An 18095-nucleotide genomic window follows, 5' to 3' on the forward strand; every position below is an offset into this window, starting at 1 on the left:
GAACAAGCAGCAAGATGGAGTGGGCTGCTGGCAATAGGCCTTTCGGGGCCCTTAATTGGCTACACTGGGCCTGCTGGCAAGTATTACTGCTGTCCTCAGGCCCCGCCCCCTCATCCTGCCTCTGGGTAAAAGAGGCGACAGTGGGAATACGCCGATTGGCGCCATGAATTTTCACATTCGCCCACCTCCAGGTTAAGTATATGAAAGCCATTATATAAATCTGTCTCTTCTTGATAATGCTAAGTTTGATGTAATTTTGTCTTCTATCCAGGAGAGGAGCTATGTACGGGTCTCATATCAGGCTGTGGTTTGGATTGTCCCTTTGGCTTGCAGACTGATGTCCACGGCTGTGAGATCTGCCAGTGCCGCGCACGACCAAAGAAGTGCAAACCAGTGATTTGCGACAAGTACTGCCCCTTCGGATACATGTACGTGCCAGTGTTTTTGTTTTTTCTTATAAATTTAGTGTACCCAATTATTTTTTCCTAATTAAGGGGCAATTTAGCGTGGACATCCTGCACATCTTTTGGGTTGTGGGGGCGAAACCCACGCAGACACGGGGAGAATGCAAACTCCACACAGACAGTGACCCAAGACCGGGATTCGAACCCGGGTCCTCAGTGCCATAGGCAGCAATGCTAACCACTGCGCCACTGTGCTGCCCACCAGTTTTTTCTTACTGATGTAAACCTTTAGTTACCGATAAGGCACGTGCCTTAATGGGGGAGTAATTCTCAACTCTGGCAGTGGCATCAGATCGGTCACATATTATACACTGTAGCTGTAAGATTTTAGTACACTTGTTCCCAATTTGTCATGGGTCACAAATCAGGGGTGACACTCGCTCGTTTCGAACCGTTTGCTGAATCGTAGACGGGCTTGACTCATGTTGCCTACCTTAGAACCCGTCCAGTTTTCCACTTTGACAATATCGCCCACCTTCACACCTCTCTCAGCTCACTTGCTGCTGAGAGCCTCATTCATCCCTTCCTTACTTCTGAACTGGACTATTCCAACAAACCCCTGGCTGGTCTCCCGCGTTCCACCCTCCGTAAACCTGAGGTCATCCAGAATTCTGCTGCCGCGTCTTAGCGCACACCAAGACCTGTCCCACTATCACCCATGTGCCCACTGACCCACATTGATTCCCAGTCAAGCAACATCTTGACAGTCCCTCCATGTCCTCACCCCTCCCCATCTCTCTCTGAAATCAGTTCCAACTCCACAAGCTCCCTTGATTCCGCCGCCGCCCCCCCTTCCCCCTGTGAGCTCCTGGTTTTTCATTACTGCCCTGTAATAGCCTCATATCAGTGTGTTACTGGTGCCTCAGATGTAATCAGCTAACTGAGCACACAGTGGGGATGAAACCTCGGACTTGCCTGGTCTGGAATGATCAGCGCCACACCATGTGGTACATTTACTCACTGAACCATCACAGGAGCATTCTCTTTTTTTCAGCGAGACAGAAATATTTTCTTTTAAATTGCGGATTCCATCAGATCTGCAAAAGAAAGCAAAACATTTTAGCAGACACCACTGTTATCAGTGCTCAGATCTTAAGCTATACCTAAGCGGTGTTTTGACAATTCTAAATGTTGAAGTGAATGTCGACGATTTGGGGAGAAGTTAAGATTCGCAGATACGCGGGTAGAAGCCTGAGGCAGGGGACAGTGGTGCTGTACAGCCTCTCCCCAAAAAATAACACGCTGTTTACAGCAAGCCAGCCGCTTTCAAGAATGGTATGTTGGCAAGCTGTTCACCTGTAGATGCCATTGCAATCAAGCCCAATCCTGCCCTCTCCAATGTTAGCATGCACACTTCTTTTTGCCTAGGTTCACTGGAGTGTGATTGGGAGGACCGTAGCAGACTGAAAATCTCGCTGGATTAGTAATCCAGAGGCCTGGACAAACGCTCCTGAGGCATGTGTTCAAATCCCACCAAGGTAGCTGGTGGGGGCAGGAATTTAAAGACAGTCGATTCATCATTCTGGAATAAACTGCTAGCCTCATTCGTAATGATCTTGAAGCCACTGGGTTGTCAATAAAAACCATCTGGTTCACTAATCTACTATCCTTAACTAGTCTGGTGAACACAGGACTCCAGACCCACTTAACTACCCTCTGAAATGGCCGAGCAAACCACCCACTTGTATCACTCTGCTATAGAAATAGCACTGTGGGTGTACCTGCACCGCATGGGCAGTAGCGGTTCAAGAAGGTGGCTCACCGCCATCTTCCTGAGGGAAATTAGGGATGGGCAACAAATACAGCCCTCTCATCCCAAGATGAATAATAATTAAAAAAGAGTGGGAATCCTTGGTGATCTTTCCATCCCTAGTCCAGATCAAAATGAAGAGATCTGCTGTACAAAGTTACTGAGCCTTAAGGTGAGCGAGCTGGGGTAACACACACAATTGAAATGGCCCAATTACTGAAGTATCTACGTTACCAAGGCAATGACCTCATTTCTACTGACATTGGAGTGGCAGCACAGTGGTTAGCACTGCTGCTTCACAGCGCTGGGGACCCGGGTTCAATTTCGGCCTTGGGTGACTGTGTGGAGTTTGCCCGTTCTCCCCGTGTCTGCGTGGGTTTCCTCCGGGTGCTCCGGTTTCCTCCCACAGTCCAAAGATGTGCGTGTTAGGTAGATTGACCATGCTGAATTGCCCCTTAGTGTGCAAAGATGTGCAAGTTCGTTGGGGTTATGAGGCTAGGGTGGGGCAGCGGGCCTAGGTAGGGGGCAGTTTCAGAGGGTCGGTGCAGACTTGATTGGCCAAATGGCCTTCTTCTGTACTGTAGGAATTCTATCATTCTATCAATGTGGCTCCTTCGTACTAATGCATTCAACAACTCCTCCAGCCGAGCTCTTCTCCCACTCATTGAACATGCGTCATTTAACCCAGAAAAACGTGCTGAAATGAATCCTGTTTTCCAGATTTAAAAAAGGATGTCAAGAATCCTTTTGTTTCACCAAGTGAATTAATATTTTGTTCATTTCCATGTTTAAAACAAATTAAAATTCCCTCCACTACTTACCTTTTTCAGGTCTTAGCCACTGGCATGGCATTACCAGCAACTCACAGAGCTGACTAATATTTCTTTCCTAATTGTTAAGGGGATATTTAAGAGGGATGTACAAAGAGGGATTGGAAGAAAACAACAACAACTTACAATTAGAAAGCATCTTTAATAAAGGTTCTCGAGGCGCTTCACGGGAGCGTAATGAAACTGAGTCAAGCGAGGGGATAGTTGATCAGAGGGCCAGAAGCTTGGTTAAAGTGGTAAGTTTTAAGGAGTATGGTGAAGGAGGATAGAGAGGCGGAGAGGTACAGGGACAATTTCCAACCATTCCACCTGTAGGGAGGGCTTCCACTGTTTCTAAACGTTTTCACCAGCAGACAGGCTGGTAACCAGAGGACAAGGGTTCAAAATATCTTTCCAAAGTGCCAGAAGAGAGTTGAAGAAATTTTCACTGGGAAAGTATTGGAATCCACTTCATGGAAGGTGGAAGCAGATTCAGCAGTGACTTCTGAAAGGACCAATACTCAAAAAGACCATAAGACGTGTAGCAGAAGGAGGCCATTTGGCCCATCGGGTCTGCTCCGCCATTCTGTGAGATCATATCTGATCTGATAATCTTCAACTCCACTTTCCTGCCTTATCCCCAGGCCCCTTAATTCCCTCTGCTGATTGAAAAGGAAACATCTGTAGGCAAGTAGGAAAGAGCAGAGGAGTGGAACTAAGCGGAGAGCTCTTTCAAAGAGTCTCCACAGACACGAGGGGCCGAACGGCCTCCCTCTCGTGCTTTAATATTCTGTGTTTGCTCCTTCCGTGTGTTCTTAGTGCTGCTGGCCTTCACTCACCACCTTGCCGTTGAGTTTCACAGCTGAGAATGAACACGCCCTGCACGTGACCACGAAACCCTGTGTTGCGTCATTGTGTCCCGGGACCCCAAACAGATGGAGCCACCACATTCCCCTCCAGCACCTCTTCCACCTCCCATCTTTTGCTTGGCAGAATTCAGGCAACAACAGCGAGCTTCTACGGGTAGAAGTTTGAAATTAAGTTCTAAATGCAAGTTGCCCAGACTAGTTTGAAAGGTATATATATATATATATATGTGTGTGTGTGTGTCACTTAAATTGTGGTGGGGCAGCCTTGGTTGTTTTGGAAATTACTTTGTTTTCTTTTTTGTTTAAAAACAGGAAGAACAAACATAGCTGTGATATCTGTCGCTGTAAGAAGTGCCCAGAGCGTCCGTGTGACAAGTATTGTCCAATGGGATTCGAGCAAGACGTTTATGGCTGTCTTATCTGCAAATGCAAGGGTAGGGGAGCTAATTGCTTTTACCTGGCACATTGAGCTGTTGTCACACTGGGCTTAAGGACGACGATAATAATTATCAGGCGCTAATATGAATCCTATTTCTCTGAGGGCCAAGGAACATTGTAGTGCCGGTTCTCCTGTTAATTAAGATAGTCATCTTCAGCAAAGGCACCTTTCCGAAAGGACTTTGATCCTACTCAAGTCCCTTGAGCAAGCAGGAGAGCATAAACTAATCACTCATACAGGAAAGGTATCCTTTATATATTGCAGACTGCCTCTCAAAAGGGCTTTGTTGTGCGGGTAAGTGGAAGGAATGATAATTCCAATGAGTGGTTATATCCTGGTTCCAAGGTTTTATTTTATGTCTGTAGATTTGCTGAGTAAATAGCAGGCCTCTTCCGTCGACTCCTGATTCACCCGCTGAAGTGTCAGAGGCCTGTCCCGACTGCGGCATCCTTCATCCTTGTGAGATTTTAGGAATCATCCCAAAGAGGGGTGCAGGGGAGAAATCCGAGGGCTGAGGGCCCAAGCAACTGAAGGCACGGCTGTCAATGGTGAAGCCGTTAAAATGGGGGGGGTGCTCAAGAGGCGAGACCTGAAGGAGAACAGTTATCAGAAGGTTACAGAGGTAGGGACCAAGGATGAGGATTTTATTATGCACATCGGGAGGTGTTTCTGCTGATAAGACGATTGGTAATCAGGCGACAATTTGTTTAAGATTAAATAAATAAAAAGCTGATGGTGCAAAAACAAAGATCCCCCAGGTCGCCTCTGACCCTTGGCAAATGTGCAAGGGATGTAGGATCCCGGTACGGACAGGGCCGAACTCGCCTGTCTCGCCCTCTGTAGCAGTTTGAAAGCTTGACTGGGACGGTGTACTGGAGGGCATTTTGATGCCTGTAGACAAACAGTCATCGTGTGAGAGCCGGCACTGGTAGGAAATGCGAGAGGTGGGAAAGATGAAACGGGATAAATAAAACATAGGAACTCACCACAGCCCAACGTGTATTCCTCACCTAATTTGATTCTCTCCAAGGAGCCTGGTAGCACAGTTACGTTAGCCACTTCAACTCAAACCATTTGAAACCATTGGAGCTGTCATGGGCAGGAATTTATTTAGGTCATTTGTTTGATCAGTGACTGTACAAACAATCAAATATTCAACCCATATTTTTCTTTAAAAATTCAGTTTGGGGCACGTGCCTCTCAGTTTCCTAAATTTTTTGTTTTTCAAACCGTCTTATATTGAGATCGGGGCAGGTTTAGCACAGGGCTAAATCGCTGGCTTTGAAAGCAGACCAAGGCAGGCCAGCAGCACGGTTCAATTCCCGTACCAGCCTCCCCGAACAGGCGGCGGAATGTGGCGACTAAGGGCTTTTCACAGTAACTTCATTTGAAGCCTACTTGTGACAATAAGCGATTTTCATTTTCATTTTTTTCATTTCAGTCGGCCTATTGATCTCCAGAAGGCTGCCTGTCCCCAATTTTAAAACATTTTTTCACATGGAGTGGGCGTCGCTGGCCAGGCCAGCATTTATTGCCCATCCCTAATTTCCCTTGAGAAGGTGGTGGGAGCCGCCTTCTTGAACCGCTGTAGTCCCTGAGGTGTAGGTATACCCACAGTGCTGTTAGAGAGAGAGTTCCCGGATTTTGACCCAGCGACAGTGAAGGAGCGGCGATATATTTCCAAGTCAGGATCATGTGTACCTTGAAGGGGATCTTCCAGGTGCTGCTGTTCCCATGTGTCTGCTGCCCTTGTCCTTCTAGCTGGTAGCAGTAGTGAATTTGAAAGGTGCTGTCTACGCAGCCTTGGTGAGTTCCTGCAGTGCACCTTGTAGATGGTACACACAGCTGCCACTGTGCGCAGTGTTGGAGGGAGTGAATGTTTGTGGATGGAGTGCCAATCAAGTGGGCTGCTTATTATCCAGGTGAGTCCTGTAGGTGAATTCCAGGTGGAGGCAGGATTGAACTCCGTTGTGATGCCCTGGCGATTCAATAATATTGCCAATTATTGGCCTTAACGCGAAGAATGGCTCCGTGGATCGATTGCAGAGGGAAGCCAGCACTTGTGAAACATAAGAACCTAAGAAATAGAAGCAGGAGTCGGCCTCACACCCCCTTTGCGCTTGCTCGCTATTTAGTAAGATCATGGCTGACCATCCACATCCATTTTGCCGTCCTGTCCCACCATCCCTTGATTCCCTTAGTTCACAAGATTTTGGCAATCTCAGTTTTCAAGATGTATATTCGACCACTGAGCTTCCACAACCCTCTGGGCTAGAGAATTGCAAAGATTCACAACCCTCGGGAGTGAAGGCATCTCCCTGTCCCCCTTATCCGATGAATGATATTTCCAGAATTTCCAAGACAGTGGCCTCAGGCGGAAGCGTGTTTGTGGAATTTGGGGGGGGGGGAGGAAAGAGTGGTGTGTGTACAGAATGGAAGTTCAAATATTATTGTTGATTTTATTAATTTTCTTTTTTCCCCTCAGACACACAATATTTTCAGGTGTGTTTATTAAAGAGTAAGGAAGTCATAGAGTTTCTTGTCACCTTTGCCCTCGCGAGAAGGCATGTCCTAAATGGTGGTTTTATGTCCTCTAAATATCATCACGGGAAAGAGACGGTGCAGGAATATATTTAGCAGACAGATGCCCAGCTGTGTCTTCTCTGCAGGATAAACATTGGGCTCCTTGAGAGCTGTTTAATCGAGCAATTGATTTCAGCAAGTAATTTGTCACCATTATCATTGGGGGGTCTCCTGGCCCAATTAGCTGAATATTCAGCCTGTTCCTAGGTAGGTGAGTTTCGTCATCCCCCAGTAATGACTGACTAAAAGTCACCATGTGAAAGGGCGTCCGATGTTTTATGGTATTATCCTGCACAGTTACATGTAAAAGCCTCAAGATTAAGTTCAATCCCCAATAGATGGGCAAGACTGTGTCAGGTGAGAAGCGAACATGTTAAAGGTTTCAAACAGGAGTCCAACATGCCTCGAACACAATTTTAATAGATGGGGCGGGCAACCAATGCACATACAGGTTGTTCACGGAAACCTTTTAAAGGAGGCTACAGGAAACCCGTCAGGTCAAAAAAGAAGACAGGAAGGGTATATGGTCAAACAGCTTTTATTGTACCATTGTGAGCCGGGAGAAGAAAAAGTGTTCACCTCTGCCCCCAACAGGTTAAACCTTTAAAACTCACCCCCACTATCATCTGCACAACCTCCTCATCCCTGATCACCGCCTGACCACGCCAGAATTGCCCCGTCTGCACCCCGTGATCTGTCACCTTCACCTGACCCCCCCCAGCCCCCGGTTTACTGTACCGTTATTTCTATCACTGGGGAGCTGAACCTGCTGGCCAGACCGGCTCCTCGGAGATCGAGCATCCATTTTGAAAGGGTGCCCTGATCTCAAAGTGAGCTTGAGGTTCCCCCCCCACCCATGAGCAATGTCACCTCCCACACACATGGCCATTACCCACACCTTCACAAGTGAGGACCCCCCCCCCCTCTCTCTTCAGGCCCCTCATGCACCCTTACCGGTCACCCCCTTCCAGGAACCCCACCCTTCACTCCCAACCTCCAAGAAGCTCCTTCTTACCTGCCCCGCATCCCCCACCCCCAACTCTTCACACCTCCCTCCACCCTGCTTTCAGGGGCATAGCCTGCCTCAGGCCCTGACCCTTGGCAGTGCCACCCAGGCACCCTGGCAGTGCTCCTGCTGGCTTTACAATGCCACCTGGCAGCTTGGCAGTCCCAGGGTGGCAGTGCCAAGGTGCCCATGGACCAGAGTGGCCACTGTGCCCTGTACGTGACCACCCAGGTGGCCTCCAATGCCCCCCCCCCCCCCCCCCCCCCCCCCCCGGGTGCCGATCCACCTGGTCCATGTTTGTGTGGACCAGTACTGAACGGAGCCCTGGGGAGGCCGGTAGATCCTGGGCGAGCTCACTGAAGTCGGTTTAAACCCGACTCAGCTTGGTCTTGCCCATTATGGGCGGGTTCCTGTTCCCGGCACCTCGCGAGATCTGGGTAGATCTCACGAGTCGTTCTGGTTGCCGGGAGGCTTCACCCGGCATCTACCGACCGCCGGTAGATCGAACCTTATATTTTAGGTTGGGCCTCCATGGGGGAGAACTCAAACAAAAGCCTTTCTTCACAGTCAGCAATAAAAGCATGCTCAAACTCCAGTGGGCAGCTGTAACAGGTCCAAGGTTCAGTCTCTGGTCAGCCCTGAGTTAGCTAATTTCAACCAACGTAGCAATAGATGAAACTCCCAAGTTTGAGTCGGTATCCCGGTTTAAATGTGGGAATTCAGCCTGGATTTCCACTCCTGTTCGCTGCCCACCAACCATTACTCGTAGCGTGTGTATGTCAGTGGAGAGGATCAGGCACTACTATCCATGGTCGGTTAGTAATGCAGCGAGCGCCGTGGCGGCACAGCGGCGCAGTGGTTAGCACTGCTGCCTCACGCCGCCGAGGTCCCAGGTTCGATCCCAGCCCTGGGTCACTGTCCGTGTGGAGTTTGCACGTTCTCCCCCAGTCTGTGTGGGTCTCAGCCCTACAACTCAAAGATGTGCAGATTAGGTGGATTGGCCGAGCTAAATTGCCCCTTCATTGGAAAAAATTGAATTGGGTACGCTAAATTGTTTTTTAAAGTAATGCAGCGAGCAACACAACTAACTGCAATTTGATGAGGTATCAGAGGGAATCTAGTGCTCATGAATCCTTACTCCAGAAACTGTGTCCCAGAAAGGAAATCTTGGTGGCAGATTAGGTTAAACACTGCCTTTTAATCTGTGAGCCAAGTTGACCCCAAATTGACAGGATGAAATTCTTCTCTGGCTGTAGGGATTTTCTAGAATCATCGAATAGTTCAACCCATTAAATCTGTACCGGCTCTTTCCAAGAGTAATCCCGTTAGGCCCAATTCCCCGCTCTTTCCCCATCTTCAGATATTCATCCAATCTCCTCTTGAAGGCTCTCCTTCAATCTGAACCCCTGTCAGGCAGCTCATTCCAAATCCTAACCATTCATTGTATCAAAGGTTTTACCCTCACATCACCTCAGGTTCTTTATCCAGCCACCTTATATCTGTGCCCTTCGACCTGTCGACCCTTCAGCCATCGGGAGCACTCTCTTGTTACTCAAATCATGTGAAAGGAGGTTGTGTGGCCTCGATCCAGCTGCAAGTGGACATGGTCCTGCAGTACAAACCTTCCCTTCATTTGATCCTAATTGACAATCTCACTCAAAGACCCCTGATACGGGGAATGGAAGCCATGTCATACTGTCATTCAGAGCTGAGGCTAGGGAGGAAGAAAGGAAACCTTTGGGCTCAGTTGTCAGCACTGTCATCGCTGAGTCATGAGTTCAAGCCACTCCACTTGAGCAGCTAATCAAGGCTGGCACTCCCGTGTGACATGAGGGAGCGCTGGCAGTGTCAGAGGTGCATTTTTTCAAACGCGATGATAAACAAAGATCCCACCGCTCTATTTCGAAGAGTTATCGCCGGTGTCCTGGTCAATATTTGCCCTCAATCAACATCACTAAAAACAAATGATCTGACCACGTATCTCATTGGGGTGTTTGTGGGAGCTTCCTGTGCACAAATTAGCGGCCACACTTCCCACATTATAGCGATGGCACTTCAAAGGTGTTTCAGTGGCTTTAGAATGTCGTGAGGTTATAAAACTCATCATGAAAGTTACTGTTTTATGCACTGTTAAGATTTCACAGGGAGAACAGCCATGATCTAATTGAATGGCTGGGCTGGCTTGAGGGGCTGAATGGTCTGCTGCTGCTCCTGCGAACAGAATCACAAAGGGCCTACCCAGGTGTGAGGAAAAGCCATAAGGTTCAGAGGGAGGGGGAGGGAGAGAGAGAGAGACAAGCCTACACAATGGCTAACTCTGGTTTGTGAAATTCTTAATATCTAGATGTGCCCACAACCATCATGCCTCCAGTCAAAACTGGCTCGTGCTTGTCCATGGACGGACGGCGACATGAGACTGGCGAGAGTTGGCACGACGGGTGCCGCGAATGTTACTGTTACAGTGGCCGTGAGATGTGTGCACTCATCACCTGTTCTGTGCCCAACTGTGGGAATCCTACCATCCGCCCTGGACAATGCTGCCCATCATGCCCAGGTAAGAAGCACCTGACTAACCCTCTCCTTGTATACAGAGTGGGGGGGGGGGGGGCATTTTTATTAACATGGGCCTTGCGCCCTCAAGGGCTTGCCTCTGACCAGTTCACTTGACTGCACAGAAGGAGGTCATTTGGTCTATCGCAATTAGGAGGCTCTCAGAAAGAGCAGTGCAATTAACTGTGGAACATTTAATGGGTACATTTTCTATGTTTGGTGAAATTTATTCAGAGTAATAACTATTATTAATAAGCCCCTCAGCATTGTAGGTGTGTGCTATATCTAAAACGTCAGGGTCACTGAACACCAGCTGTGCATAAATGTTAATCCAATATGCCAAACCCATAGATTAATTTTAGAGGATCCTTTGCTGTGTTGGTATCACTGAAGTATCTCCAGTTATCTTATTAAGTCCAGCTTCGAAGCTTGTTCAGATAAACAGTAGCTGTGTTTTCCCATTAATTGATAGCAAAACACTACGCTAATTAATGAGTGGGAAAATGCATCCTGCCATGTGATACGAAAACTGCTTTTATATGAACACGGTTTCAGATTGTGTTCCAGACGACCAGCTTCGGCGATATAGCTTCATCAATTACACTGTTGAACTGACTTCCTTATCCCAGCAGCAGGCACACAGCCCCATGATGAACAGAATTTTCACCCACCCACCCAGTGTGGTGTGAATAGAGTCAGGCGGGCATGTAATGTGGCATCGTCGACCGTGGTGCCGGTTTGTCCGCACCTTGCCGCCCCGGGCCGTTTTCCCGGAGGCGCGATCAGGGGCAGAATGGCAACTCACCTGCATTTCTGAGTAGCCAATTCCAGTCAGTTGATAGCCCCACAGCTCTGAACAGCAGATTGTGGAGGATGAAGATGGAGGAGTCCTTTCTTGCTCTGTCTCTGATCTGACAAGACAGTTGCTCCTTCCGTACTGGAGGACATCCTGAAGCTCCTCCAGCTTTGAGAGCCGACCTGCCATTATTAATTGGGCAGTGAGTGGTCCTCTAACCGCCAATTAGCTTTCGAAGGGAAATTATTGCCAGGTGACTATTTCCCACAAAGTGTGAAAGCAGCTTACATGGGGTAAAGGGTTAGGATTGTTTTGTATTCCTCCCCCTAGCCCAGGAGTGTGAAGACCTGTTGCCCTGTATAGGCTGCAATCAGCAAAGTGAGCACAGACTAGGGTTTGATCCTGGAACTTTCCAGGTGCATGTGTTTTTGCTTAGGATTGATCTAGCAAAGAACCAGCACAGACATGAATGGGCCAAATGGCCACCTACTATTTTGTGGATTGCATTGAGCATTGTACCGCTGCGGTGGGTCATCCATTATTCATCAGCATATACCACTTCACCACCTCCACTTGGACCAGTTTTGGATACTTTCAGAATCATGAGCATTGAGCCAAAATACACTAAGAGTTAGTTAATGGTACAGTGTCCCTTTACATTACACTGATATGACGGCTAATTAGTTCTAGTATTGATAAGTATATCAAAGGAGTAACCATTTGGTGTGAAAGGACATCCTCACGACTTCATGTTGTAAAGGAATTCATTTCTTCCCCCTGATATATTACAACTTTTTAATTCATAAACTGAAAGAAATCGCAGCACAACGGAGAGCCATTCATCCTGTGCCTGTGTAAGTGCTGGATTTTCAGTCTGACCTATCTACTCAAATTGCATTCCTCCACTCTTCGTACCGTTTAATATTCCTCCCTTTTGAACAGTTCCCTTTCAATTGATGTTAGTAGTCGGCGTCTCAACAGCCACGAGTGGTAAAGCATTCCACGTCCCAATAAGCTTGCGTGTGACCAAATTGTTTTTTTTTGTTGTAAATATTTTATTGAAAATTTTTGGTCAACCAACACAGTACATTGTGCATCCTTTACACAATATTATAACAACACAAATAACAATGACCTATTTTATAAACAAAAAATGAATGAATCAATAATAAATAACAAAAATGAAAACTAACCCTAATTGGCAACTGCCTTATCACAAGTAACACTCTCCAAAAATATAATTTAACAGTCCAATATATAATTATCTGTAGCAACGACCTATACATATTATACAGAATATATTAACAACCCTGAGAGTCCTTCTGGTTCCTCCCCCCGCCCCCCCCCCCCCCCCCCGATCCTGGGCTGCTGCTGCTGCCTTCTTTTTTCCATTCCATCTATCTTTCTGCGAGGTATTCGACGAACGGTTGCCACCGCCTGGTGAACCCTTGAGCCGACCCCCATAGGACAAACTTAATCCGCTCTAGCTTTATAAACCCCGCCAGGTCATTTATCCAAGTCTCCACCCCCGGGGGCTTGGCTTCTTTCCACATTAGCAATATCCTGCGCCGGGCTACAAGGGACGCAAAGGCCAAAACATCGGCCTCTCTCGCCTCCTGCACTCCCGGCTCTTGTGCAACCCCAAATATAGCCAACCCCCAGCTTGGTTCGACCCGGACCCCTACTACTTTTGAAAGCACCTTTGTCACCCCCATCCAAAACCCCTGTAGTGTCGGGCATGACCAAAACATATGGGTATGATTTGCTGGGCTTCTCGAGCACCTCGCACACCTATCCTCCACCCCAAAAAATTTACTGAGCCGTGCTCCAGTCATATGCGCCCTGTGTAATACCTTAAACTGAATCAGGCTTAGCCTGGCACACGAGGACGACGAGTTTACCCTGCTCAGGGCATCTGCCCACAGCCCCTCCTCAATCTCTTCCCCCAGCTCTTCTTCCCATTTCCCTTTTAGTTCATCTACCATAGTCTCCCCTTCGTCCCTCATTTCCCTATATATATCTGACACCTTACCATCCCCCACCCATGTCTTTGAGATCACTCTGTCCTGCACCTCTTGTGTCGGGAGCTGCGGGAATTCCCTCACCTGTTGCCTCGCAAAAGCCCTCAGTTGCATATACCTGAATGCATTCCCTTGGGGCAACCCATATTTCTCGGTCAGCGCTCCCAGACACGTGAACTTCCCATCCACAAACAGATCTTTCAGTTGCGTTATTCCTGCTCTTTGCCACATTCCATATCCCCCATCCATTCCCCCCGGGGCAAACCTATGGTTGTTTCTTATCGGGGACCCCCCCTATGTGACCAAATTGTTAACTGTGTTCTCAGAGGACTCCGGCCTTTGGAAGCCCGAGCTGAGCGATACATCGATCTGCCACGCTCCCGGCGGCGAGTACTTTGTGGAAGGAGAGACGTGGAACATCGATTCCTGCACCCAGTGCACGTGCCACAGCGGCCGTGTGCTATGTGACACCGAGGTCTGCCCGCCCATCCTCTGCCAGAACCCCATCAGGACTCCGGACTCGTGCTGTCCGCAGTGCCCAGGTACGTGTCACAACAAGCTTAACAACATCATTTACACGGCGCGCCCCCAAGGCACTTCGCAGGAGTGTAATCAAATGGAGATTCACGGCCTGTTTCAAAATTTCAAAAAAAGAAGCAATCACAGAGGAGCACGAGAGAGAAGTGGGGGGGGGGCAGTGTGGTGTGTGTAGGGGGAGGGGGGGGCGCAGACGAGAAAAATATGACGAGGTGAAGAGAAGTGGGGAGGACGCTCATATGGATTAAAAAATGGCCTGCTCCTGCACTGTATGTTCGATGTAATTTTAGATAGTGATTTAATCTGCCCTAAGATGTTATGGGTAAGCACTGCGGCCTTTTTGAGCAGGTACCCCAGAAGCCTGATCCCTGTCCCTGCTGTTTCTGGCCATCTTCATAGCCCCGGCTTTCACTTCACCATTGCAGTTTCTCTGCCAGACTCCCGTTTCCTTCGACCTGCGGGACAGTGGTTAAAATGGCTGCTCTTCCTACCCATGCTCCTCAGCGCAGGCGGACCTTCTCCAGAAAGGTTATTCAGAGGAGTTTCAGTCGCACTCGGGAACCTGGGCCACCGAAATTCTGACTTTTGACGCACGTCAGCTGGGAGCTCAGCACTGAACAGAAGGGTGAACTGTTTATTTTTTATCCATCTGAATTGGACTAACGTGACCCCGCCAGAGAACTTAATGAATGTTTACTTCACATTTACAAATTATTAACTAAGGAATTTTTTTTTTTGTCAATTAGCACATCAGATACCGATTTCACTGAACCATAAATTGATCTAGCTGTGAGCTGAAATTCCTGGTTTAGCGCTGAGGCAGAAGGCCAATGAATATAGCCCAAACAGGTTGTGCACTTAGAGGGACAGTATTTACTGGACTGAAGGGCCTCTCTCGCGACTGCATCTTTTTACCATTTATTAAACCATGAGCCAGCATGGCTTTTTTTTTTAAAAGGCAGATCATCTGGCCATTATTGTGGTTTGTGTGTTCTTGCTGAGCGCAAATTGTCTGCTGGTTTTCCGACTTTTGTTTCAAGCATATTATGTCATGCTGACTTTGCAGAAGGCGCTTTATAAATGTAATGTTCTGTCCATCAGGACCCCATTGTGTGTTGTGTTATTTGTCTCATCTCTACCCCGGGTTCCATCAGTCACGGAGTTTAAAAAAACTCGGTGTACACATGAGACTGGTTTAAACGCAGCCAGCATTTTATTTAACGCAACAAGCCCACTTGTCTATAATATCCAGTTTGGAGGAGTGGGGAAGCCGACTTCACTTTAACCTCTCGCTAAATTGCAATCTTATTCTTCTTCAGATGAACCCCTTCAGCCTTTGTCACCAAGCAACCGAACTATGCCTGGTTACTGCAAGAACGAGGAGGGCGATATCTTCCTGGCAGCTGAATCCTGGAAGCCAAACGTGTGCACCAGCTGCATTTGCATGGAGGGCGTCATCAGCTGCTACTCTGAGTCGTGTCCAGCCGTGACCTGTGCCCGGCCTGTCCTGCGGAAAGGGCAGTGCTGCCCTTACTGCATTGGTGAGTAACAGCGCTGAAGGAATGGGGAGGAGTGGGGGGCAGAGGGAGAGCAAAGGAATGAGGCATGGCACTCTCCATCAGGAGGCGGACCATCTGTTTTAGTTCTGTGCATGTTTCAGCCGCCTGCTATCTAGGGCATATTGATTCAGCTCGAGGACGCAATGACTCTTGTATTCATCATTGGAACTCCGACATTCTCGGGGCTTCTCTCTTGCAGTCTCCCTCCCTTGCCCTCATGGCTGATTCCTGAGCAGCCAGGAAATGCACAGGATAAACCCACCTCAAAACAAATGAAGGAAAGTTTCAACACTCCTGCTCTGTTCTCCTGAACCGCCCAAGACTTCCCTGCTAACACAGCTAATGAGGGCAGGTGAACATCTGCATCAGCAGAGAGTCCCTGGGAGTTCCTTACTGTTGTGTTTGCAGTATGGACAAACTCAAAAGGATATTTTCTTCCCTTATTATTTAATGCATCCAAAGCGTGGAACAAAGTCCACACCGCCCAGCTCTAACCTCTCTTATAGCCCAGTTTTAACCCATGGTTAGGTCATCGGGGCTGAGGACCCAGTCTCTGTCTCCCGAGGCACCGATGTTCCAGCTGTGACCAGCTCAGGTTGGACACGGGAGGCCTGGTACTTTCTCCTGAAGCGGCTCTGCATTGCTGGGTTGGTGCTGGGGAGAACATCGTCATTCGGCTCATTATCATTATCCTGCTCCCCATTCACATTGCATTATCCTAACCTCTCTGATCCACCAGAGCCAACGACACTGAAACCAGCTTCTGTCGATATAAACTGTGATCAACATTTCAGCAGCATCAGAGTCACTCATGTATGAGGATAATTATCGGTAATATAACCTAAAATGCAGCAGAAAATTAGCATCTTATCACAAAGCTGCAAGGAGTAATTCAGCCTTCCCCCAAACCCATCCTGCTTCTAAAATTAAGCTGATCGTTTAATCTATACATTAGAATAAATATAACGAAGCATGACATGAACTATCACTCCCACCTTCTTCCAAAAATCCTTAACTATTGGATTTTGGCAGTATTCTACTGAAGGTGGCAATAGTTCTTAGGTCATTCTTATCGCAATTCAGGTTAATAAGGACAGTTTCTACCTGATCATTTCTGTGATTCAGCCAGTTCAACCTCACACACTGTACACTCATCTAACCCTCACTCACTCCTCTAACCCTCACTCACTCCTCTAACCCTCACTCACTCCTCTAACCCTCATTCACTCCTATAATCCTCACTCACTCCTCTCTAACCCTCACTCACTCCTCTAACAGTCACTCACTCCTCTCTAACCCTCACTCACTCTCTAACCCTCACTCACTCCTCTAACCCTCACTCACTCCTCTAACCCTCACTCACTCTTCTCTAACCCTCACTCACCCCTCTCTAACCCTCACTCACTCCTCTAACCCTCACTCACTCCTGTCTAACCCTCACTCACTCCTGTCTAACCCTCACTCACCCCTCTCTAATCCTCACTCACTCTTCTAACCCACACTCACTCTTCTAACCCTCACTCATTCTTCTAACCCTCACTCACTCTTCTAACCCTCACTCACTCTTCTAACCCTCACTCACTCTTCTAACCCTCACTCACTCTAACCCTCACTCACTCCTCTCCAACCCTCACTCACTCCTCTAACTCTCACTCACTCCTCTCTAACTCTCACTCACTCCTCTCTAACCCTCACACACTCCTTTTGCCCTCACACACTCCTTTTGCCCCACATTCCACTCATTGCCATTTCTCGTCACACTGTGGAGTTCTTGCTCCCTCTAGTGACAAGCTGCAGCCCACCGGCGTGAAGAACAAAACTGAAAACAGGTTGTACAGAATGTGAATATTGCTGGGAAGAGGACTGGTTGCTGAAACATTTCACCTTACACTCACAGGACAAATGCAAGAATACCAAATTTCCATGGTTGTAGTCACATGGTGAAAATCTTCGGCGGCCTGAATCTTTCCAGCAACAATCTTTTAAATTTACCCTTTTCACTTTATCCCTGGGTGTCCCCTGCCAGAAGTACTCCAAATGAGATTGTGAGCTTTACTGGTCTGTTATTCTGTGGGAGGACTATCGGTGCCAGATAATCTACCCACATGGTCCTTGGAACAAGCTGAATTGTCTTGACTTATTTTCACACAATATTTTATGTGGGTACAAACGAGAGTCATGGCCTCTGAAGTCGCTCCATGTCAATTCGAGTGACCATGAAAACAGCCGTGTCATTGTAAAAATCCCAATGGTTCCCCCGGGGAAGGAAATCCTTGGCCATCTGACCTAGAAGTGACTCCAGTCCCACAGCAATCTGGTTAACTCTCGACTGCCCCCGGAAATGGCTCAGAAAGCCACTCAGTTGTAGGAAACCGCCGTCAGTTGGTCAAACACCGTGCCCACCATCTCAGAGCATCCGAGGATGGGCGGTAATCACCAGACCTGCCGTCGACGCACTCTGGGAATGACGTTTTTGACAGTTTTTTTTTTGCCAATCTGGCCTGGTGCATCCCAAATTCATTCAACAAGGCTGCTCGTCAGGATGCTACATCTAGCCATACGTGGAGGTGAGCTGAGGAAGGGGAAGGAAAATCTGCAGAGAGAGACAGCCCTGTCAGTTCTGAGTGCGTCTCGGAGGGTGGAGGGAGACTGCAGTTTTAGGCTATTCAAATTCCCCGGGTCACTTACCGTTTGTTTGCTCAGTATGGACAG

At 48.0% G+C, this 18095-nt stretch overlaps 1 protein-coding gene across 2 annotated transcripts in view; it reads left to right on the top strand.

Moving 5' to 3' along the window:
• crim1 (cysteine rich transmembrane BMP regulator 1 (chordin-like)) overlaps window positions 1–18095 on the top strand; it is a 294476-nt gene that overhangs the window by 238572 nt on the left and 37809 nt on the right. For both annotated transcript variants that reach the window (XM_072512397.1, XM_072512408.1), the window contains 5 exons: window positions 272–428; window positions 4205–4326; window positions 10265–10474; window positions 13614–13829; window positions 15144–15365. In XM_072512397.1, coding sequence (XP_072368498.1) covers window positions 272–428; window positions 4205–4326; window positions 10265–10474; window positions 13614–13829; window positions 15144–15365 — 927 coding nt within the window. The remainder of the gene's footprint in view (window positions 1–271; window positions 429–4204; window positions 4327–10264; window positions 10475–13613; window positions 13830–15143; window positions 15366–18095) is intronic.

This window comes from Scyliorhinus torazame, chromosome 1 (assembly GCF_047496885.1).
Source record: "Scyliorhinus torazame isolate Kashiwa2021f chromosome 1, sScyTor2.1, whole genome shotgun sequence".
Taxonomy (NCBI): Eukaryota; Metazoa; Chordata; class Chondrichthyes; order Carcharhiniformes; family Scyliorhinidae; genus Scyliorhinus; species Scyliorhinus torazame.